This window comes from Aulonocara sp. 'chitande type north' Nkhata Bay, linkage group LG1 (assembly GCF_057382095.1).
Source record: "Aulonocara sp. 'chitande type north' Nkhata Bay isolate Kocher_YH1m ecotype deep benthic linkage group LG1, A_spYH_male_GT1.1, whole genome shotgun sequence".
Taxonomy (NCBI): Eukaryota; Metazoa; Chordata; class Actinopteri; order Cichliformes; family Cichlidae; genus Aulonocara; species Aulonocara sp. 'chitande type north' Nkhata Bay.
In genome coordinates this window covers 13,706,455-13,730,585 of record NC_141344.1, presented here as the reverse complement: position 1 = coordinate 13,730,585, position 24,131 = coordinate 13,706,455, and the positions used below count along the sequence as shown (strand labels likewise).

Sequence of the window (24,131 nt, the reverse complement as noted above, 5' to 3'; positions counted from 1 at the left end):
CGCATGCACCAGTTTATTGTATTTCCAGACTTGCTTTCGGCACAATTTACAGTGCACGCTACTCTGTTTTTTGTCAGACTTGAAATAGCCGAAATACCTTCACACTACGGAACTTCTATGGCTCTTCCGTTCGACAATCTCTCCGGCATTGGAACCATCATGTTTTCTCTTCGGTCACGCTCGGTTGATTTTTCTAGTCAGCACACTCATTTCCTCCATTACCCGCTGGCTGCTTCCCAAACAAACACACGTGCGGCTTGGCACTTGTGCTGTACGTAACAAGTCACGCGACGTGACGCTGCGGCTGTGATTGGTTTGGCTCTGCGCTACTTAGTTTGGATTGGCTGACCTTTTTTTTAATTTTTAATTTTAATTTTTTTATTTTAAGAGGACAAGAGCGGCGAGGTCTATCGCGATAGCTTAATTTCTCTATCGAGTAAAAGTTATATCGCGATACATATCGTTCTATCGCCCAGCTCTAGCTCACACACATAGAAAGCTCAGGGTTTATGTCATCAGAATTCTTCTGTGATGCATGTGCACTCATGTGTTATGTAAATAAATATGATTCAAACCCAAGAGGGTCAAATTTGTAGAATTTCTTTGCTGAAAAGTAGTTACACATTATCAAAATCTAGAAATACACATAAACAACTGGGAAGAACAAGAAAGGTTTAACGTGCTGGTCATCAAACTTGAAATGGACATTCAGAAAGCTGCTTAGTAAACATGTCTTTAACTCTAAGAGAAAGTGAATCAGTCTTTTGCTTTGCTTTAGTTGCATATATTTGCATGCAGTTATGTTGAAGTTTTCAATTCAGTTTAATTCATTTCAACCATCAACAATTTAGCGACAATTGGCAGCTCAAGACACTTTATTATGTATTGCAAAATAAAGTTCCTGCTATTGTATATTACAGATAAAAATCCCATTGATTAAAAATGTACCTTTGAACAAACACTTGACTACTGCGAAGAACAAAAAATAAATGATTACATGAAGAAAGGCAGCACTAGGTTCAGGACGTGCACCATCTGCAGTGACCTGTTGGAGTAAGGGGAAAGGAAAGAAGAGCACAGAGAGAGCATTACATAGAGAGGTCTCCACTTAGAGGGATGAAGGCAGTGGTTGTCTGCAGCTGCCACAGCTATGGAAACGCGGGTGTTTCCAATTGATTGAGAAGTCGAGTTGGTGAAGTCTCCTTTGATCCACTCAAAACAGTCCTCTACCAACTGTACAAACGATGACTAGCTGACACTGGAGTCTCTCACTGCTTGTGTGCTGAAATATTTCACTGTGTGTGCTTACACTGAAGCTAGCTGATTGAACTCTGTTATTTCACTTTGCTCTCTCTTCATTTTATGATTTTTTTCTGTAGGCTTGTAAATCAAATTTATAAAACTCTGGTCTTTTTCCTGACTGACTCTAACCGCATCTTTCCATTAACCTCGTATGCAATAACATGGCCTTGGTGAATGTTTTTGAATATCCTTATTAACTCTTGCCAATCAGAAACTACTTTTTTACTTCTGTCCTTACATACACTCACTGGACAGTTTATTAGGTACACCTTGCTTCAGAACTCCCTTAATTATTTAGGGCAAAGATTCAATAGGGTGCTGGAAACATTCCTCTGTGGTTTTGGTCCCATTCTATGCACGTGTTGAGGGTCACATATGGCAACAGACTCAATAAACTGATCTGCAAGGCCAGTAGTGTTGTGGGGATGGAGCTGGACTCCTTTAAGGTGGTGTTGGAGAGGCGGATCTTGTCCAAGATAAGGACAATGCTGGACAATACCTCCCCCCCCCCCACTCCCTGATGAGGTAGCCAGTCACAGAAGCATGTTTAGTGAAAGACAGATTACCCAAAAAGATTGGTTGTGTTGTATAATCACAGATGCTCTTCTGCATATCTTGGCTGTAAAGATTCATTATTGTATTTACTGTTGCCTTACTGTCCCTATTGCTATAACTTCAATTGCCTTTCTCCCTGATTCTAAGGTTATATTGAACATATCTACATTCCTCAGTGACCTGAGTTGCTGACATGTCATTAGCTGATTAGATATTTGTGAAAAGATGTTCTTAATAAAATAGGCTGGTTAGTGTATAGCATGTTTGCATTTTAAGAAAACATGTTATACACGTTTTCAAGAAGATACAAAACCAGGAACGTTACACATATTCTCCCATTGTTTTGTTTTTTTACAGTCAGCATGATTTTAAAACTAATGTAAGGAAAATATCAACCTGGTAACCAAGAAACCTCTTTAGCCATCTTTAGATGGAAATTAGTCAGCTAACTCCCTTCTAACTTCTAAGTCCATTAAACTTCATAAATCCTGTTTCTCATGATGACTGGATGTTAAACTTAATTGTTACACCTGGTAGAGCAGCCACACTCATCATTTTATTTAATATGAAAGAATTTAGACAGTTTTTAACTCTCAGTGATGTTGCAGTGTTTGTTTGACTTTGGAACCTGAAGAGGACCTGGAAACAGCTAATGACATCAGACTTAAAGAGCGAATAGTCTCTCTCTCACACTAGCCAACTCGTTTTATTGCCTAAACCACATTGACTGGTTTTGGTGCCTAAACCTGCATATACACTGGAAGCGATTTGCTCATTGCTGTGAATTGCTTTCAGTGTGTATGTTGCTTAAGCCTAAGAAAACATCAAGATCAAACCAAACAACACACAAAAATGAAGCTAAAGCCTAAAAGAAACCAAAGAAAGTGTAAAAATCACGAATTCAGTGTGTGATTCTGGTGACAAAGTGACTTACTCAAATTCAGCTATTGCCAGAAATGAAATATAATTTATATTTGTATTCTTTCCATTTCTTTGTTTGTTTGTTTTTATCCATTTTTATTCAAAAAATCCCTTTCCTGTCTGAATATTCTTCACCTCTTTTCTATATTGACCAGTCTAAACCCAAGTTGTGTGTGTTATATCACTGAAGTTGTTCAGCTAGTAGCTGACCTGCCTTCACATAATAACTATTCAGGTTCTTGCACTCTAAGATTTAGCCACACACAGTCACACAAAGTGTCTCTGTGCAAGCACACAGTCCACATTACCATATATATGAGAGATGAAAAATATTCATGATGAATTAGAGTTGTACATTAAATCAAATATAGGAATAATTTATGTACATAACTAGCCCAACAAGGCAGATACACACACGTATGTTTGCACACAGATAGACCACATAGGCCTTTGTAAGCATAACTTTTCAATAGACAGAGTGCAAAGAAATGCATCAAGTATCAGTAAATTGCTGGATCAGTCATAAAAGAGAACCATTAACAGACGATAATAGAAAAATTAACCTTAGCACAAGGCTGCCTCGCCGTATGCTGTCAGTCCACATTTCTGTCATTTACAGATCACTCTGCCTCCATGGTCCTATTTCATAGCACAAGTTCTCCTGCTCTTGCCCTCTTTTACACAATATTTGTCTTGTTGTGTCTTTATTAAAAGTCCGATGGCAATACAGATGAAAATGCTGTTTGGCTGAAAGTGTCTGTACAGCAGGCAATATGTCAGTCCCACTCCTGTCTCATTCTGTTGTTCCCTTTGTACTATTTTGTTGCACTCTTACCCCTTTCCCCTTGCCTGTCACATAGACTCACACAAATAAGCATAGAGACACTGACAATATGTCCTGCTGAGGAAAGCAGAGAAAGACAGAGGCAGGGTGAAACAGACTTCAACCTGTGGTAGGAGCAGCTGGCTTCTCTAAGTCACACTTCAGCACCTCATTGATCCAGTGGTCCTAGTTCCAAAGAGTGTATGTGCATGTGTGTTAAAGTCCCCTCATAGTTTTTCAGTATCATTAATCTCCAGCGCACTGCATGTACGTGTACACACACATACACACTGCCCACTCATTAATAAAGGATAATATATTTCCAAAACTCAGGCAGATATTCACTCATCTCTTCTTGCTAACACACACTCTATACATTTTAAATGTGCATAACTTTTCTTTCCTGCTGTATTCCATATAAATATGCATATCCGATGTGTGAGCAGAGTGTAAATGTTTTTTATGGCTCAATATGAGCATAAGTTGGTGCTAAAAGGGTGCAATTCATAGTCTTCTGCATCATATGATAGTGTAAATGCTCCAGCAACGGAGCAAATATCTGAGGAAATCACTCATCTGCAGTTGGAGTTGCAGTTGATTACAATAAATAATAAGCAACAACAGCACCAAAAGAATGGACAAATGATATTCATATCATGCCCTATAGTACTTGACAAGACTCGTTGCTTTTGGAGAAATTGAAGCCGTAAACCATTTTTGGCCTAAAACTTTATTAGGCTGTATTATTGCTTTTACTTAAAATTACCTTCTTCGAGTTTTTAGTGAATGGATCATTAGGTCCATTGTATATCAGCCATGGACTGATGGTCTCAAGTATTTTGGTTAGTTGCATTGCAACAGGAATGTTGGATGTTTGGATGTTTGTTTGTTTTTTAGCAGTTCAGTTTTTAGATACAATTTATACTATTTTATACTTAAAAATATTTAAGTGGAAGAAGTGGTTTTTTTTGTTTGTTTGTTTTTTTCTGTAAGCAGTTATTTAGCTTTCATGGTCTCTATTGGTGGAGCTACAAAAGGGATCGCCAATGTCTGGCAAAAAGGGCAAACTTCATTTTGGAAGAACTGAAATGGAAACACCAAAAGTGGCACTGAGAAAAGAAGTTTGCCATCATGGCACAATGTCTGGTGAGGATGGACTTGATACCAAGCGTGTTGCTGAGCACACACTTGGGCTGTGGCTGCCGTTGGGGTCTCGCACAGTAATTGGAGTTGTACAAAGTTTTTGGCAGGCCAGGCAGGAGTCAGCTCAGTCTAGCAGAGTTGGAATTTGTGTCAGTATGTAGACATCCAATGAAAACTGCACACCTTAACTTGAGGGAGGATGTCAGAGCATAGAGTACTATAGCAATTATAGCAAAAGTAACTAAATCCACCAGTGATTTAATGTTAAATTAGAACAGCAATTGAGCCTATAAGGGCATTTTTAATAGATATACCTTTATATAAATCTATATATATATTTTTATCGCAGTGTCACTCAAGAAGTATGAAATGTCATATCTAGGAGATCCTAAATCCAAATTCATGCTGAATATCAAAAAAAATGTGTCTGTAATTATATGATGTTCACAAAACTTCAGCTGCTGACTATCTGAGAAAACTGTACAGGAGACATTTATCATAAACACAAAACCATGTGCACACTTAAACACACAATACCTGCAGTATACACACACTTCTGTGCTGCATGTGTTACCTGATAATGGCATGCTGTGGGTGTACTAAGCTGTTATGGTGGAGTGGCTGACCTAATGCATTAGATTGAGCTCACTGTCAGGTCTTTAAGTAGCTGGGATCAGAGGCAGATACACAGCTAATGGATCCTTCTCTCCGTGGGTGGAATAACACAGCAATAGCTCTATTTAATGGAAAAAAAGACTTAACTTTAAAAGAATGAGAAGACGCCAATTGGTTGAGCTCAATATCTTAACCATTTTAATATTTCATGATACACAGCTAAATAAGTTATTGGAAGTTGGGGGGGGGTTTAAAGATTGTATTTATATTTAAAAGCATGCATGATTGAAAAGTGCTGCTATTAAACAAACCTATTGAGTCCCTATTGTGGAAACAGAAGTGGAAATCACATAACTTGCTCAGAGCACTAAAACTAACCAACAGGTATTTTTAAACATCAAAATTGATGTGGGAGACCACTGATATACCGAAACTAATGTAGCCTCTTCTGGCCTTTAAAGCTCTTAGAGAGAATCAATTTTAGGAAGGCAGCTTGTATACTTTATTTTGAAAATAAAGTAGACTGAAAACATACCTAAGCTATGTTGGTTGGGAATATACCCCAGAAAGGTAAGTTTATCCCTATATGTAATTTCACATAAAAACATACACTAATGTGATTTGATAATGAGTTGTTAAAAAATGAGCTGCCATGTTTTAATTTTTTTTTTTTTTTTGCTCCAAAAAAACTTCAACCCTGTGTCTGATGTTGTTTGTGTATTTAAATGAAAGTGCTGGGGTATTATGACTATTATACTAGTAAGGACTAGGATTGCATGAAAATCCTCCAGATGCGAGATGAGCTGGAGTTGTTAAATGAGTTGTGGCTTTTTCCCAGTGACTTCTGAATGACGAAATTTTAGGACATCCAAGTAAAGTGATAGAGCTGGGGTATGACCAAAGATGAACGAACCCAAAATGAAAAGAAAGAAAGGGGAATGGGAAATATGCCTGACACCACTGACACGTCCTTATGTGACTCCTTTACCCTTTCTCCTACTCAGTCAAATCATTGTATGTACAGTTTTTTTTACACTTTTGACCAAGTACATTTGCACATTAACAAGCCTTCATCTTTTCTATTTGTGTGTATGTGTTTGTGTACCTATGTATGAATGCAGAACAAGCAAAACCTGCTGTCAAAACAAATAGACCTCAAGGGTAAGACACCAGAAAAGGGTGTTCTGATGTCCTACGCAGTATCAGACCTGAAAATCCCTCTGTCCTACGAGGTCCGGCTGGCCCCTATTACCACCTACAGCACTGGGGACTATGTCAGTCGAATCATCCAGTATTCAGAACGTGAGTCTCTCTTAAAATCCTCGATCTTTGTCTGCAGTCATTAGATATTTTTTTAATCCAACCATATACTTACACAGAGCATAGATCAATTGATGGGATGTTCATGTTTGAGTGCTAATCAATATTATCATAATTCTTTTTACAGCCTACACTTACCCAAGACCTTCAGGTGAGACTCAACTGCCATCCTTTGCTCTTGTACATTTGATCACCTTTAACTTTCTTTTTCAACCTGATTTATGACAGAGTGGTAAAGAGATGAAGGCATGTTGAATTCTGATGAAGGTTTAAATAAGCATGTTTGCTCCAAGCAGTGTCAGCACCAGTCTGCCAAGGCAAAGGTTCCCAACACGCGACCCCGTGACTCATGACCCTTAATCATATTGTTGCGATGAAAATAATGGGGTAACAAAAAATGATGGGTGAAACAAGCTCTATAGAATTTTAAATGTCTTGAAATGGTGACAATGGGAGAAGGATATCAGGTCGGTTATGATGATATGATTGGCTAGGCTTGAAAATTTTCAAATACAAAATGTGGGCCATTCTGTATGTTTTAAACTTGATCAGGCTATATTAAAACTATGTTCCATCTCATCATAGATTTTTAGTTCCTTTCTCTCTCTGTTAGCCCCCTCTGTCTGTCACAGTTTTCCACCAGCGTCTATCCTGGTCCTGCCTCTCTCTTACCATCCCTCTCTCTTTTTCTCAGTCAATTGCATCTTGTCTATTTTCTTCATTAAGAGACACGCAGCATTTTTCTGGCAGGAGTGTCAGTTGGCTCCATCAGGGTGAGGCAATTAAAACAACAGCAGATTGGAACAGACTGCGAGAACAACAGTGTAAATTGAAAGGAGCGCATGTACTAGAGCAGGGTGTGAATAGTAATAGATTAGCTCCCTGAAACAAAGAGGCACACATACGCCGTCCTCTTGGAGAGCACAAGCCATATGCATCTGCAGCGGACTGTGTGTGTCCGGGAAGCTTTCACTGATGCTGTCAGCTTGGACGGTTTTAGATGGCTGTTGTTATACTCTCTTGGCTCAATTTTCATTTGTTTAGTGAGTCTCTGATAATTGCTCTCCAGATGGGCTAATGAAGGTGACTACACCACGGAAAGAAGGCTCTTTATCTTGCTTAACAAGAGACATTAACATCAACGACGACAAAACTCGGGGTGTTCTTCAAAATATCTTTTTTGTCCTTAATGATCTATGTGACAGTATCAAAGTGTCTCTCAAAGCATATTAATGGGAAAACATTAAAAGAATCACATAGCTCAGAGAAGATTAAATGTTCAGGGAAACTGCATCTCATTAAAGCTTTTACCTAATTGTGTTTATAGATTATATTCACAAGGTGTCAACAGCCAGTAGGAGCACTCAAAAACAAGAAAGGTAGACTCGTACTTCTACTGTCAGGTCCAAAATATGTCGAACAAAGAAATTGCAGTTTTGCCGTTACACACTTGCACAGTGGATTTTTAATCAAATAATCAATATTCGAATAAAGTGCAGACCAAGGTTGTTATAGTTAACTAAAACTAAACTAATAACTAAAACTAAATGTGCAAAAAACATTTTAGTTAAATAAAATAAAAACTTATTAAGAAAATTAAAGCTGGCGGAAATGATTTTGTGAAAAAACTACCAAAAATAAAATGAAAATACAGAGGAAATAGCCTCAGTTTTAGAATCTGCTAGTTTGGTAAAAATGATATTACAACTTACCACATGAGGCTGTGATGGGTGCGTTTACTGAGATTTTAGATGTCAAAAAGACTGCGAATCAACTGCTTTCAAAAAGTGCTGCTTTTTATTACAATAGCTGTACTGATTTTTCAAAATCTTTGCCTCTGACATATGCAGGCTCCATTCAGTAATAATTAAAATGACTAAAACTAAATGAATCTACTGAATCAAAACTGAAATAAAAACAAAACAGTCAAAATGAAATTGCATAACTCTGTAGCAGCTTTAATTCAACAGTTGACTGACACGTAGTGTTATGGTCGTTTTTAATAAAGGACACATCATATTTGACTTTAATCAAATATTTAATTTGTATTTTAGAGCTTTTTACAGTCATTTTAATTATAAGACCCAAAGAGAGCACATGTGAGGGATGGAATCATTTGGCTAAAAAAACAAAACAAAACATAAAGCAAAATAAATCTATTAGAGGCATGGTAAAAATTAACTTTATTGGAGTAGCCAATATCACAATCTGGTACGTTCTTTTCAAGATTGTACCAGATTGTGGTACCAGCTCAGCAAAAGCAAAAAGCCTGAAAGACCACAGAAGACAGTTCCAAAGTGTGATGACAGAATTTATATGGTTAAAAAATAACTTAAAAAACATTCAACCAACTCAAGAACACTTTCAAGAGTTACACATATTATTGTCAAGGTTTATAAATCAGAGACATTTTCAGGAGTGGAAATAAGATGGTTTACAACAAGGAAAACACATAAAAGAGCCTGCCGAAAAAAAATAATTCTTTGGACTAATTACAAATTTGTACCAGAAGGATGGTGAAGAGAAAAGTATGGAAAAGGAGAAAAACGACTCATGATCAGAAGCATACCACAGTATCCATCAAACATGTTGGAGGCAGCGGACATAGGTTAGGGCATGTATGGCTGCCAGTGGAACCAGGACACTAGTCTTTATTGATGATGTGACTGCTGACAAAAGGAGCAGAATGAATTCTTAAGTGTGCAGGGCTATATTCTCTGCTCAGATTCAGCGAAATGCTGCAGAACTGACCCGATAATGCTTCAGTGCAAATGGATAATGACCCAAAGCATAATGTGAAAACTACTTTCTCAAGGCAAAGAAATTGGGCAGTCACGTGATGGACCCAATAGAGCATACTTCTTCATTATTAAATACAAAATTGAATTCAGAATGACCGACAATCAAGAAGCAACTGAAGGTGGCTACAGTAAAGGCCTAGCAGAGCATCTTGTGGGAGAAAAGGAAAGGATTTTCGTCCAAGCATTAAAAACAATCCTGTTAGTTTTTTTTTTTTTTTTTTTTTGTAAAACCACTTGAATTAAAGCTGAATGTCTGCACTTCAATCACATATTGGTTGATTGATTTAACATTAACTGTGTAGGTGTGCTGAGGTGAAGCTCCAACAATGTGTTTTGGTCCAACAACATTTGTTTTTTTCATATCACACAGTTCAAGATAGATTTAATGAAATCTTGGTCTCAATCTTTCTTGCACTTTACAAGGTCAGTTTGAGGCATGTCAAACTGTACCATGAATGTGTGGTGAACCATAGCACTCCCAACAGAGTGTATAAGAGCAGAGGCATATACACTTGTACCACCCGTCTGCAGTTTTATTTTGAAAATGAGTCAGTATTATGGTATATTCCCTACATGCCAGTGTTTTCTTGTTTTGTTGGTTTGATTTTAAACATAAATCAAAGCAGTCGTTAGTACACTAACAATATGAACTTTGCATATTCAACGAACTTTGCTAGAACCTGTCTTTAGCCTTTAAGTTTCCAAACTGGCACATTGTATTTGACTCTCACTGCTATTTAAAACTACAGAATTAGATGAACAGCCACAAATTTTACAACATTTGTAATTGCCATATGTCTGGATGACTAAATATTTAATACTGCTTTTATTTTCATGATGAGTAGTAGTGTTATACAATATCAGGTGAGCATTTTTTCACTGAATTGCACAGTCAATACAAAGGAGAAGACTTGAATCTAATGCCTACTTTAGTGCAATTCATTATTCCAGGTATTTTTAATTTCCTTTTTTTAATCGTTTTACACAGTTTTAGTCTGAGAATGTAAGAGTCATACTTTCAGTTATACATAATATGTATACCAGTGCCTCCTACGTGGTGCCTATCACTTTGTCAGTAATTGCCTAGCTGTCTGGTTTGAAGTGCACATTGCAGAGGTCATTATAGACCTTTATAGATGTTGCCATTTGTTTCCTGGGGAAGGTGGGTGAAAAAAAAAAAAGAAACAGCCTTGTATGTCATCTACAGTTTGTAATGTCACCCACTTGACATGTCAGTGATTTAATGTGTTTTTCTATCTTCTTTTTTTTGTAACAACACACACACCTCAGACCATGTGTGTGGCTTTGAAGATGAGCGCATATGTGGCTTCTCTCAAGACCGGAGTGATATCTTTGACTGGACGAGACAAAATCACCTGACGCAGAATCCCAAGCGGTCTGCGAACACTGGGCCAGACACTGACCGCAGTGGAACAAAGGAGGGTGAGAAAACTATGACTCATCTAAACTGAAATACAAATGTAATGTGGAAGTGTAAATTCAAAGGCACAGAAACAAAACAAATGTGTATGTACAGTCAAGATCATTCATCTTCAGACAATGTGCTTTTTTGCTGTTGTTGTTGTTGTACACGCACTGTTGTGTTTCACGGCAATTATAAATAAAATATGGGATAATACATTAGTGTCAGGTCTCAACTTTAGAGTGAGTAGTTCTACATTAACATACAGGGAGTGCAGAATTATTAGGCAAGTTGTATTTTTGAGGAATAATTTTATTATTGAACAACAACCATGTTCTTAATGAACCCAAAAAACTCATTAATATCAAAGCTGAATGTTTTTGGAAGTAGTTTGTAGTTTGTTTTTAGTTTTAGCTATTTTAGGGGGATATCTGTGTGTGCAGGTGACTATTACTGTGCATAATTATTAGGCAACTTAACAAAAAACAAATATATACCCATTTCAATTATTTATTTTTACCAGTGAAACCAATATAACATCTCCACATTCACAAATATACATTTCTGACACTCAAAAACAAAACAAAAACAAATCAGCGACCAATATAGCCACCTTTCTTTGCAAGGACACTCAAAAGCCTGCCATCCATGGATTCTGTCAGTGTTTTGATCTGTTCACCATCAACATTGCGTGCAGCAGCAACCACAGCCTCCCAGACACTGTTCAGAGAGGTGTACTGTTTTCCCTCCTTGTAAATCTCACATTTGATGATGGACCACAGGTTCTCAATGGGGTTCAGATCAGGTGAACAAGGAGGCCATGTCATTAGTTTTTCTTCTTTTATACCCTTTCTTGCCAGCCACGCTGTGGAGTACTTGGACGCGTGTGATGGAGCATTGTCCTACATGAAAATCATGTTTTTCTTGAAGGATGCAGACTTCTTCCTGTACCACTGCTTGAAGAAGGTGTCTTCCAGAAACTGGCAGTAGGACTGGGAGTTGAGCTTGACTCCATCCTCAACCCGAAAAGGCCCCACAAGCTCATCTTTGATGATACCAGCCCAAACCAGTACTCCACCTCCACCTTGCTGGCGTCTGAGTCGGACTGGAGCTCTCTGCCCTTTACCAATCCAGCCACGGGCCCATCCATCTGGCCCATCAAGACTCACTCTCATTTCATCAGTCCATAAAACCTTAGAAAAATCAGTCTTGAGATATTTCTTGGCCCAGTCTTGACGTTTCAGCTTGTGTGTCTAGTTCAGTGGTGGTCGTCTTTCAGCCTTTCTTACCTTGGCCATGTCTCTGAGTATTGCACACCTTGTGCTTTTGGGCACTCCAGTGATGTTGCAGCTCTGAAATATGGCCAAACTGGTGGCAAGTGGCATCTTGGCAGCTGCACACTTGACTTTTCTCAGTTCATGGGCAGTTATTTGGCGCCTTGGTTTTTCCACACGCTTCTTGCGACCCTGTTGACTAATTTGAATGAAACGCTTGATTGTTCGATGATCACGCTTCAGAAGCTTTGCAATTTTGAGACTGCTGCATCCCTCTGCAAGATATCTCACTATTTTTGACTTTTCTGAGCCTGTCAAGTCCTTCTTTTGACCCATTTTGCCAAAGGAAAGGACGTTGCCTAATAATTATGCACACCTGATATAGGGTGTTGATGTCATTAGACCACACCCCTTCTCATTACAGCGATGCACATCACCTAATATGCTTAATTGGTAGTAGGCTTTCAAGCCTATACAGCTTGGAGTAAGACAACATGCATGAAGAGGATGATGTGGACAAAATACTCATTTGCCTAATAATTCTGCACTCCCTGTATAAAGGACTGCTGTGGAAGATATTTTATTCTGACATCATTTCATGCATTAAAATGTTCAACTCTCAAAGCTGATTTAGAGTTTGAAGTTAACATTAGGACTTGAGGAGGTGTATGAAATGTCAAACAACTTGGAAGACCAAGAAAAAAATTAGATTGTTTTTCCTCAGTTTGTCTAATTTACTTGTGGAACATGTGATTAAATGTGTTAAGATATTTTTATCACATAGAAAATAAAGCAGAAACTTGGCAGTAGCTTATGACCCATTATGTTACCACAAACCTCCCAAAAATGTGTTGTTATCCCAATACCTACAGTCTATAATTTACATTAGAGGGTTTTATTAGCCTTTTATTATTATTATTAATATTTCTACTCTTTATCTTTTTTGTTGACTCTAGGCTACTACATGTATATTGAAGCATCACGCCCACGTACTCAGGGTGACAAGGCTCTTCTTCTATCGCCACTTTTTAATATTACCTCAAGCAAGGGCCCCAAAGGAAGAGTCCCATACTGCGTCTCCTTCTACTATCACATGAAGGGCAAACACATTGGTAAGTCGCAGAAAGAAGAATAATGCTCGCACAAACATATACACATACACAAACATTATTATCTCCTCTCATATGAGAGCACAATGGCGCACATGGGTATACAGGGAACAGTGTACTGGTGCTCTCTGCTATCGGGGTTCTCATATCGCTCTTGCCTCTGTCAAAAGCTGAACCCTATGCTTGAACCTTGCTTGCAGAGCGTGTCAGACAGAAAATTGTAGGTCTGTGTGAGAGAGTGTGTACGTGAGTGCGTGTGTATATGTGGGTGAGAGGTGGAATGGAAAGACCGGGACGAGGGTGGGATGTAGGATGCTACAAAAGTTCTGTTTGTATGTGGCTTCTTGGGTCTCAGTTTGTGTGTGTGTGTGTGTGTTTTGTGTGTTTAGAGGTGGTTGAAGGGGGCAGTGGGTGTGTGATTTATGGCAGTGGCGAGACACAATCAGTCACTTGGGCGAGTTGTTCATCATAATATGCTCTGTCACACAGCTAGAATGCATACATCTAGGAGCCCTACACACCTGCATGCACACTCTTACACTTTTGTGCACACACAAAGACACACACATGCACGCACGTGCGAATGTGTTCTTTTAAAAAAGGGGGAAAATGGCAAACCTAGCAAATACATAGAGGCACACCTACATTTATCCACAAACACACACACACAATATTGATTTATGTGTCCATAGCCCAAGCATACATGCTTTAATCTAGCATTTGTTACCTGCTGACCTCCCTGTCTCCTTAGGATGTGTTTGGTTTAAAAGGGCACAGTGTATTGTGTGTGTGTGTGTGTGTGTGTGTAACCAAGTGTGATAATGTAATAGTTAAGCATATTCAAGTTCAGAAATGAGAGGCAGTTTATTAAGACAAAGATTTGGGCACATCTACCACAGAGAAATAGCTTTGCACGCACAAATATTTCAATGGCATGCTAACAATAGAGTAGAAATGTTTCCGTCAGGTTATTCAGGCTTTTGCAGTAAAGAGAGAAACCTTAATAGATCAGAAAGAATGAGCCAAAAAATGGCTACTACTCAAAATGTCTCTGCTTAAAATAGAGGTGGCCTGACTGTTACTATAATATGTAATGGCTGTTTATAGGTGGCAGATTTATAAGAGATACTGGAGCACTTCATTTCTTATTGGGTAGTTTGGTCAAAGGTATTTTCGATGTTTTGTAATGAGACAGTGAAACATCAGTTGCACTATGTTTGCATATGATTAGCACATTGTGTTACCACCGCTGCAAGCCCTCTCTCAATTTCCAGTGCTGTTCATCCCAGTCTGTCCAATTTGTTGTTGCTTTAATTGCCTTACCTTGGCAGAGCTAACAGTTTTGCTAGGGAGACACAGTGTGCCTCTTAATGATGGAAAGAGACTAGATGAGGATAAGACAGGGGGTCAGTGAGAGATGAGACAAGACAAGTGAGGGGAGGATGAGGGCTGGCCAACCTTTTGAAAAAGGGAGATGGTTAATGATGAGACTGAGACCAAAGTGAATGGTAAGAAAAATACTGAGAAAAATTAAGCACAGAAAATAGAGAGCCTTAGAGAGCCTGTTGATGTCCAGAAATAGTGAGAGCATGCTGTAGTGCTAGCCAGTTTTAATGTACTTGATACATAGTGTGCTAAAAGTGTTAAAAGGTTGTATATATTGAAAGCATTTGGGCACTTTGACGCCACACAATTTTCAGACAAGATGTTGAAATGCTGCTCTTTTCTAGCCCACATATAGTTTGCTTGTTTGCAATCCTAAGAGTTTGAGAGTTTAAAAGAGGTAAAGGCACCTTTCAAAGATTTTGCAAAATAAAATGAGGGCAGAAAGAATAATGCCCTTTCCTCACTTTGGATTGCAGGTTTGCAATAGGGCAGCACAAATAAAGACCTCCCCAGGTGATGTGTTTTTCTTTTCACCTTAATATGTTTATCTGTGGGCTTGCTGGCAGCAACAATAAACAACATTTAATTAGTTCTGTTTGGCATTGGGTAGTATTTTTTATGGCTCAGGTTTGCAATGCCATTGGCAAGCTTACTTGGAATTACTGGATTATTTTCACTCCAGAGTGATTGAAGACAATTAGTTCCTGTATGCTGTTTGAAAAAGTTTTATTACACTTTAAATCACTTTGGCGATATAAATGTTAGCATAGTATTTTGCACACACAACTTTCTTTTTAATTATACACAGGTTTTCTAGATGCTTTTTATGTCTGTCTCTCACTTGATAGGTTTAGGTCCCTATCTTCAGGAAAGCATCAGAACCAGCCTCTGCATGGCAAAGATTTAAAAAAGGATTCAGGCATTTACTAAAAACACTGAATAGTATTGCCCTTTGGTGACAGAGGCTACAAGCTTCAGTTTACTCTGGACTCTTCAGCATTGCTTTCAAAGCAAACCAGCAGCAGAAGCATACCAGACAGGCCATGAGCCTTATTTAGGATGAGATGAGGGATGGGGGGAGATGAGAACCCAATGTAGGCCTTTCAGATATCAAAACAAAAACAACTCATTTGATTTCAAGTATCGCAGTGCATGCCCGTCTGTGTGTGGGTCTGTGTATCTCTGCTCTGTCTTCCCCAATCATGATTCCACAGACAAGTAGCCTTGATAGAGCTGTGCCTTCTCCTCTGCTTGCCTGACACTCTCACCAGCATATACTGTCTTACCTCAGTCCAATCAATAGACTGCTTATCAGAGTCCGCAAACACTCGTTTGGCTGTGTGTGTGTGTAGGTGGTGATGGTGGTAAGAGGAGAAAGAGAGAAGAAAGGAACTATGAGTAGTGTTAATGTAGTGTTACATTAAGAGATTGGGTTAAAAGGTAATACTATACATCAAGATTAGGTCTTGCTTGCAGAAATGCTGCTTTTTTGAACTTTGGGAGGTAAATATTTTCTAACATTTAATGTTTGTTCACTTCTTGAAAATGAAATTTAAGTTCCAGTTGGAAAACCTTGTAGAACACTGAAAAACCTATCTGTTAGATTTCACCTCATAGAAGAGCAAGTAACCTGTAATGTTTTTAATGTAGTAATATAGCTGTTCCAACGCTATCAGATCATTATTTTTACTGAGATCCAGACTTTACAAAACCATGCAAAATATACTCAGTGTTAAAAAAATGATTTTAGACATTTTGGTATATGTGATCTTATTCTTTTTCCCACAGTTACATAAAAAAGGTAAAATCTGTTTTACGTTTGCATTTTCACTGTGGAGAACGGTGTTGGTCAAGTTACTTGAAAATAGTATTTAGTTACTAATTACTGATTATTTCTCCAAGAAAGTAATGCCATTACTTTACTGATTGGTTATTTTTAAAAGTAATTACTTACTTATTACTGAGTCACTTTTTAAAAACATGATACACAACCTGAATATGTAATAAAGCAACAGACCTTTCAGCCTAATCCCATTTTTTTCTGCATAATCCATCATATACAATTGAATCAAATGAAAAAGTCTCTTTTTAAAATTTTTTTTATTGGTTTTAATCTTTTAACTTTATGCAAATTGCATCAAGCAAAAATTTAATTATGCAACAGTCTTTGACTCGAAGAAATTAGTTTAACATTTAAACCTTTTTTGTGCATATATCAGCATATAAAATAAAATACTTTTTTTGTGTTTACACTCACTCTTTCAAATAGATGCAAGTAAAACACATCAAAACATAAATAAAATCAAAGATTCAGCAGCACAAAGCCCTGTCACTCTTAAGTCTATTTTCACCTGTTTAGCAGGAGTGGGTGGAGATTTGCCCGGTGCTGCAGTGGTCATGTCAGTAGGGGGATCCAGGGGTTTCTCTGTGAATTTCACATTCCTGTGGCAGCTTGTTAGGTGCTTGCTCAGATTTTAATTTTAATTTTTCACTGTAGAACGAAGTTTCCTTCCCGTGCAGAGTGTACAGTGGGCGCTAATGTTTTTGCCACTTTTCACGGACTAAAGTAATGTCAGGACTTCCAAGCTTTAAATGCTGCATGGTCGTACTCTCTCTCACACTCTATATTATCCATTGTTGATCTACTACGCACGTCTGTTGCTGCCACAGACGTCGACACTCTCACAAACAAAATCACGGTTTAGTAATGCAGTAAGGCAAAGTATGGGGAAAGTAACAGTAATTTCATTACTTTTTTGCAATAGTAATCCCTTACTTTACTCGTTACTTGAAAATAGTAATTGGTAACGCGTTACTGCTCATCTCTAGCGGAGACTAGACTTTCCTTATAATGATCACAACCATGGGAAAACAGCTTTACTGATTCAAAGGCAGCAAAAGAATCATGGCTTTCAAAAGCAACTAAATATGGCATATTATTTTATGTAATTCACACAGAATCTAAAAACTCAATAAGAACAAGATGTTCTTTGATTGGAGTCATGTTTGGTTAGTGGTTTGCTGGAGGTATTGGTGGTTCTCAATATATATTGACTAGCTACTGGCTGTAGCTGTTATCAATTTGGCTTCCACTAAAGCTACTTTCCCCTCCTCCCTTGTCACAACGATCACTACAGCACCTCCACATGTCTGGATTTTTTTTTAAATGAGATGCCCTTCCTGTTATCAACTGGAATCAAAACAGCCATCTGCCACTTGCCAAACAAATCTTTAAATCTGTGTAAATGTGCCAGAAGTGTTTAATTAAACAGCGTCATTTGTTTTATTTGACATTTTCACAGTGCTAAAATATGTAGGGTTAAGGTGAAGACTGGATTGACAGTCCGATAACACTGCTTCCCTCGGTGCCCACAGACAGTTGAAACATGTTGCTTAACTGCTCAGTTGGATCCTTCCCCTAGTATCACAAATCTCCTGTGACAAAGTATGATGCTTAGTGCTGCCAGCCTGGTGATTTTTCCAGGATTTAAAGAATATAGGCTTATAGTTTCACAAAACAATGATTGATTCCATTGTGTAAGCATAAGTCTATAAGTACGTATACACACACACACACACAAATATAGTATAGCATAGCATGCCTCCTGCTTGCAAATTTGTTTAAGAGACTCGTGGTTGGTTAATGTTCCAATTAGGAGCTGGCTGGGGATCATTAAGAAGATGAATGATTCTCTCACACCTACTTTTAGAGACCCGAAAGAGACAGAGAGAGGGGAAAAAAGAGATGGACACTATTTGGATTATTTCTCCATGGCAAGTAAAACAAAAGGGTAGAGTTTTAGACTTGCTATATTAAATATACAGTCCTCACAATGGTAATAAAATGCAACAAAAGTCACGGCACCTTTAGCTATTGAAATCGGAATCTTGTTTAAATATTTATTATAGTCAGTTTTATTTTGGGGGACAGACTCAAATCTCAACAGGATGATAGTGTGTTTCACAAATTTCAGGAGTAATATTTGGCCATTCTTCCAAGACAAACTGATCTTTGCTCTAGTATTATTATTATTATAATTTTTTGCAGTGGAATATATCTGTGTTTGGTAATGACCATAACTATAAAACCAGCAAGAGTGACAATGACACTGAGTGTTTCTAAATTCCTGTACATGTTTGTGGCTGTGTTTGTCTGGATGTGTGGCTGCGCATGGGATTTTTTTTCACAGGTACTCTCAATGTTTATCTGCGAGTGAGAAGCATAGCCTCTGTGGACCGAGCAATGTGGACAAAATCTGGTCATCAGGGCCCAGACTGGAAGAAAGCATTCTTTGATGTTACCCCCAGTGGACCCTTTCAGGTAAGGCCTTTCTGATTTCTTTGCTTCGTAGGATTGGTGATTACAGAATCAGCAGTCACATCAATAATAAACACTAGTGACCTAGTGACCAGTAGGAGCCATACATGTCGATAATGTGGTATGCTTAATATCGTGAGTGGCTTTTCCAGTCTATATTTCTATTTGCAAAGATGTCTCTTGATTGTAGACCTTAGTATTTCGTTGTTTTATTAATATAGTGTACCAGATTTTTGATTTGGCCACTCCCAAAGTTATTTATTATCTCTCTGATTGGTTTTTTTTGTTGCTGTTTCGCTTTTTTGTTTGGTTTTTCAGACAAATGATGGCCTCTCTCACTTGCACAGACATCTCTCATACTTAAAATTCTGTCAAAAAGCTCCGACGTAGAAATTCAACTCTTTGAATCCAGTTCAGATATTATGTTTGCTTCATTTGCCATGAAATAACAAGAAAACAGGTCTCACCTAGTGCACAAAACTGTGTGTCAGTCAATTTTCCAATTAATTCTAACCCTTTGAACACGGGGCACTGTGTATAAAGATGGCTGTAATTCCTAAACAGTTAATGCGAAATCTTTTGAAAAACCCTTAAAACTAAAGTTGAAAGTCTGCACTTCAATCACATATTGATTGGCTAGTTTAAAATCCACTGTGGTGGCGTACTAAGGCAAAACTACAGAAGATGTGTCTTTGTCCAACAAATCATAGACCTAACTGTATTTTGACAAAACACACAAAAAAATCTATTTTTTGTCATCTCTTTCATCTGTGGGATGTCCCTCTGCCTCAGCCATTTTCTCTCTACTGTGTCTTTCCCAAGAGAAAAGTTCTCCACTGCGCAAAGCCAGCACTGGGATTGTATACCATGAATTAATGGAAATGAGGAAATTCCCAAAAAGGGTTGGTCTTGAAACACTGCTTGAATTTTTCACAACATATTTTAAAGACTGACATTTAAACCGCCCAGAGATCTACTTCCCAAAATCACTATCGCTTTATATTTATTGATGTTTGAGTTAACTAATATCCAATAATCTCATTTCTCTTCTGTTTTGGAAGAGACTTTCAGCTAGCATAAAAACAAATACAGTATTTAAGCTTTTAGGAGTGGGTTGGTGCAGTGTGTTGGGAAAGAATTCATACCCCTTTTAGCGGTCATATATCCAGTCAGTCCTCCCCTCAGTGGCTTCGACACTGCAGGTGGACATGCTCTGCAATGTGAGAGTACACCCAATGGAATCAATATAATGTGACATTATTATATATCAAGTTATACAAATTTGTGCCAAAAGTAGTACTAATGAAGGCAATGAAAAATATGATACATATAAATTAACCCCAAGCTTTTTGTATGACTTGTGTGCATTTTTCATTTCTTAAATAAATGTGGATACAGGATTTTGACATTTTAGCACTGAGGGCATTATTGATAAATGGGGACCTTTGATTACACATCGGGCTCATTTTCTGCTGAATGTCAGCAGCAAGCCTATTCACGTAGTAACCAGAAAATCATTCACTTCATCAAGAATGTGCTAATCTCACGGCTGGCAGCAAGATTTCACACAGATTTGAAAGGTCCAAATGACATAAATGTGCAGCTATGCATACAGCTTTGACCTCTAAATGAAAGTAAACAGACATAAACATCTGTAGCTAGTGGTGATCAAATACAATAAATTTCTATAAATACTGACGCTTAATTTATTTGTTTCCAGAAACAAAACAAAAGAAAAACATCCTGGCATTTCAAACAGGTCTTTAGTATAGACTGGACTGGCTCTGTTTTGGTGCTAGCAAATGTGTTGGTCCCAAATATACAAGCCAGTAAATGAACCAGAACCAAAAATGTGATTGTTTCTTTTGTAGTTAACTCTGTTGTGCTTTTTATACAATGAGCATTCAACCTAATATAGTACCTTCTGCATGGATGGCATATTTATGTTGAGGACTGCTTGCAAGCGTATTTCTTTAGCCTCTGGGTTGGTTTAATTCCTATATTGCTTCCTTAGTTTTAGAGGTACACAAATGGACAGAAATACAAGACCAAATCTGTTGGGGTTTTTTTTTTTTTTTTTTTTAAGGATAACAGCTTCAGTATAACTTGGAATTAATCCAACAATGAGGTCCACATGAGGAATAAAATGTCATTTTTCAAAAAGATATTCATTACTTTTTCATTGCTATTTTCGTTTGTACAAAACCTCCCATACTGTAGTTCAGATCTGACTGCGAAGGCCCCGGCATGTGATTCACACAATTTTTGCACTATGAATACGACAATTGTCTGCCTGGAAGAGACCAGTCTGATCACATGATAAAAGTGATGACTCGAAATAACTTTGGATTGATTAACAGTGGCTTCTACCTCTAAAGGTACGAGTGAATCCAAAGGGCATAACTAAGACACCAGATTTTGTACCTGTGGGGGTCAAGGGCACTTTTTATTCCTTTTCATTAGTCACACATCTGGACTTGCACTTGCACTTGATTAAAGTTGCAAGATCCTCCTGTTAAAAGCCTGGTGGATTGTGAATTGTGTGTCACAGACAAAACAGTGCTTCTTAGTTACAGTGTAGGTAGTTTATTTTCAACTTCTCCCATGAAGAGAAAGTAATGCAGCTGATACAAAGAGAGAGCACCAACTCAATGTTCTTGCATTTGCAAAAAACTCTTCATGAAAACACTAGTTTGACAAGAACTGGCATACTAACTTGTGATTGTACAGTAGGAAACCTAGTACTTCAGTAAAGGAACACGCACTTGATTGGACGGTGACAATTCAATTTACTGTACAAAGACAATTGCAAGAGAACTACCTCAGGCCTTCTACACCAGCTGGTGATTTCCGATCTCTGATTGTTGCTTATACAAGAACTGTTACCCTCAAATGAAACTCCATTTAAAAGTCTGTTCGACTGGATTAGAAAATTATCCGAACTATTTCTCAGTTCAGTTCAAGGGGTGCAATTTTTCATGCTTTCAGCTGTACAGTCATCTTTTCTTGTTTAAGTTCACCGGAAGTTTAAAGTTTGGGTTACAGTAACTGTGCACATTCAGTCAATAGTGGAAGAAAATAGCCTGGAAGACATAACAGAAGAAGCGCCCGTGTTTGAGCACTGTCTGTTGACACATCCTTGAAGTCCCTTCGGCTCTTTGGCAGCTGCGCTTGCAGTTAGTTCTTCCCTGTTGGCATGTGGCAGAACAAACTAGATGACTCAGTCCTTCTTTCTAACTGGACATGATGTTTCCTTTCTCACTCATTTTTCCAGTTTTTCTTACTCCATGGGTTTGTTTGTGAGTTTGTGTATATGTGTCTATTTTAGAATGTTTAAAATCCAGCGGAGGGTGAGAAAAACGGAGGGCAAAAATGATGACAATTAAGTTTTGCTATGTGTGTTTTGCTGTCTCTGTCTGTTTAGTCCCCATTCTCTCCACTTGTCTTTCTCTCTCGTGGAGTGTTGGGGCAAGTGGAGTAACTGGCTTGATTCTTGTCCTGGTCTGTTTTTAAGATATCTTCACTCAGGGCTGATGACTAATGGCTTTAAATTTAAAAAGGACAGTCTTCAGCTATCAGGCTGCCAATACCCCATCACACATTCTTTTTCCATATATCTGTCTACATTCTACATACATCTATGCACAAATAAAATCACAAGCATACAGTGTAGATTCAGGCATCTGTACTATGCAAAAGTCTTGAGCAACCCTCCTTTCTTTATATTTTGTTTTTAAGGAACTAGACTTTCTTTAATTTGTGGTCTTTTTCAAGTGGTCTTGAGCAGTTCCTCTTTCCACTTAACAATGACCTATGAATTATTCAAACATAAAAAGGCACCTATAGCTTGAGGGATCCCCCAGTGTTGTGTCTACATATGACAGAGAACTTAGCAAATAATTAATCTTAGATTGTAACCTTTAGACACTTTGTTACCAGTAGTCTGTTAAGGAAAAAAAAAAGGAAATCGAATAAACTGAGGAGGAAAGAAAACGTTGCAAGCCTAAAATACTATCTATAGCAGTCTTTAAGAAATAGGAAAACCCATGAAACAACTAACACAGGACCTGAGAGTGCATCTTGCCTTTCAACTGAGACATCTACTGTTCACTGAAACCTCATCAGAAATGGTCTCAGTGGATGGCCTACTATCAAGAAGCCACTGATAAGAAAGAGAAACATAGAAGTAAAGTTGAGGTATGCCATATTACTCAAGAACTGGACAGAAGATCAGTGGCAGCAGGTCTTGTGGAATCATGAATTCAAATTTGAAATTGTTGTTTCAAATCATCACTAAATATATGTGAAGAGGTCAAGAGGGGTACAGCATATATGTAGCATATTTCCTTACACATAAACTCAATGTGCTTGACACAGAAGATAAAAGCTTTAAAAAGCTTTGTAAAGAAGTAAAATATAAGTTAAAACACACACACATAATCACATACACACAGTTAAATGCAAGTCTGTGAGAATAAAACTGTTTTGAGTCTGTTTTTTAAAGTGATAATTAACCTCAGGCCAGCAGATAACCTTTTCCAAACAACAGGATCACATGATCACGTAAAGTGAAAGTATTCTCGTTAGCCCGTTACAGTAGATCTAATTATGGGAACAGTTAAAAGATCTGCACTCAATTACTTGACAGGTATCACTTGATTATATACACAAAACAAGTCAGTGAGTGTCTGCAGCCAATGTAAAACATGGTGGAGGTTCAGTCATGGTTTGGGCTGTGTTTAAGCCAGTGGTTTTGTTAAAAATGATTTAATTATGAACACAGAAAAATTACCATTAGATTTTGATTCAGTGTAGAAAGCACCTGACTTGAAAAGGCTTTGCTTCTCTGTATAGCAATGGTCCCAAATACAGTAAAAGCAAACCTGGATTAAAAGAAAAGCACAACACGAATGAACAATATGGATTTGCCTCCTCCATCTCACCATTAAAGAATCAAGGTAGTCATACCAAATACTGACTTTCAGCCTCATTAGGATTGTTTTTGCCTTGCATACTGCATCTACATGTATGTTTTTACTAGAGATGGCACGATACCACTTTTTTATGTCCGATACCGATACCGATATCATAAATTTGGATATCTGCCGATACCGATATGAATCCGATATAGTGTTTTTTAA

General features: G+C 37.9%; 1 protein-coding gene across 2 annotated transcripts in view; it reads left to right on the top strand.

Annotated features, from left to right (window-relative positions):
• mdga1 (MAM domain containing glycosylphosphatidylinositol anchor 1) overlaps positions 1 to 24,131 on the top strand; it is a 194,631-nt gene that overhangs the window by 143,353 nt on the left and 27,147 nt on the right. For both annotated transcript variants that reach the window (XM_086278667.1, XM_086278585.1), the window contains exons 12-16: positions 6,481 to 6,661; positions 6,807 to 6,830; positions 10,771 to 10,923; positions 13,134 to 13,289; positions 18,863 to 18,993. In XM_086278667.1, coding sequence (XP_086134793.1) covers positions 6,481 to 6,661; positions 6,807 to 6,830; positions 10,771 to 10,923; positions 13,134 to 13,289; positions 18,863 to 18,993 — 645 coding nt within the window. The remainder of the gene's footprint in view (positions 1 to 6,480; positions 6,662 to 6,806; positions 6,831 to 10,770; positions 10,924 to 13,133; positions 13,290 to 18,862; positions 18,994 to 24,131) is intronic.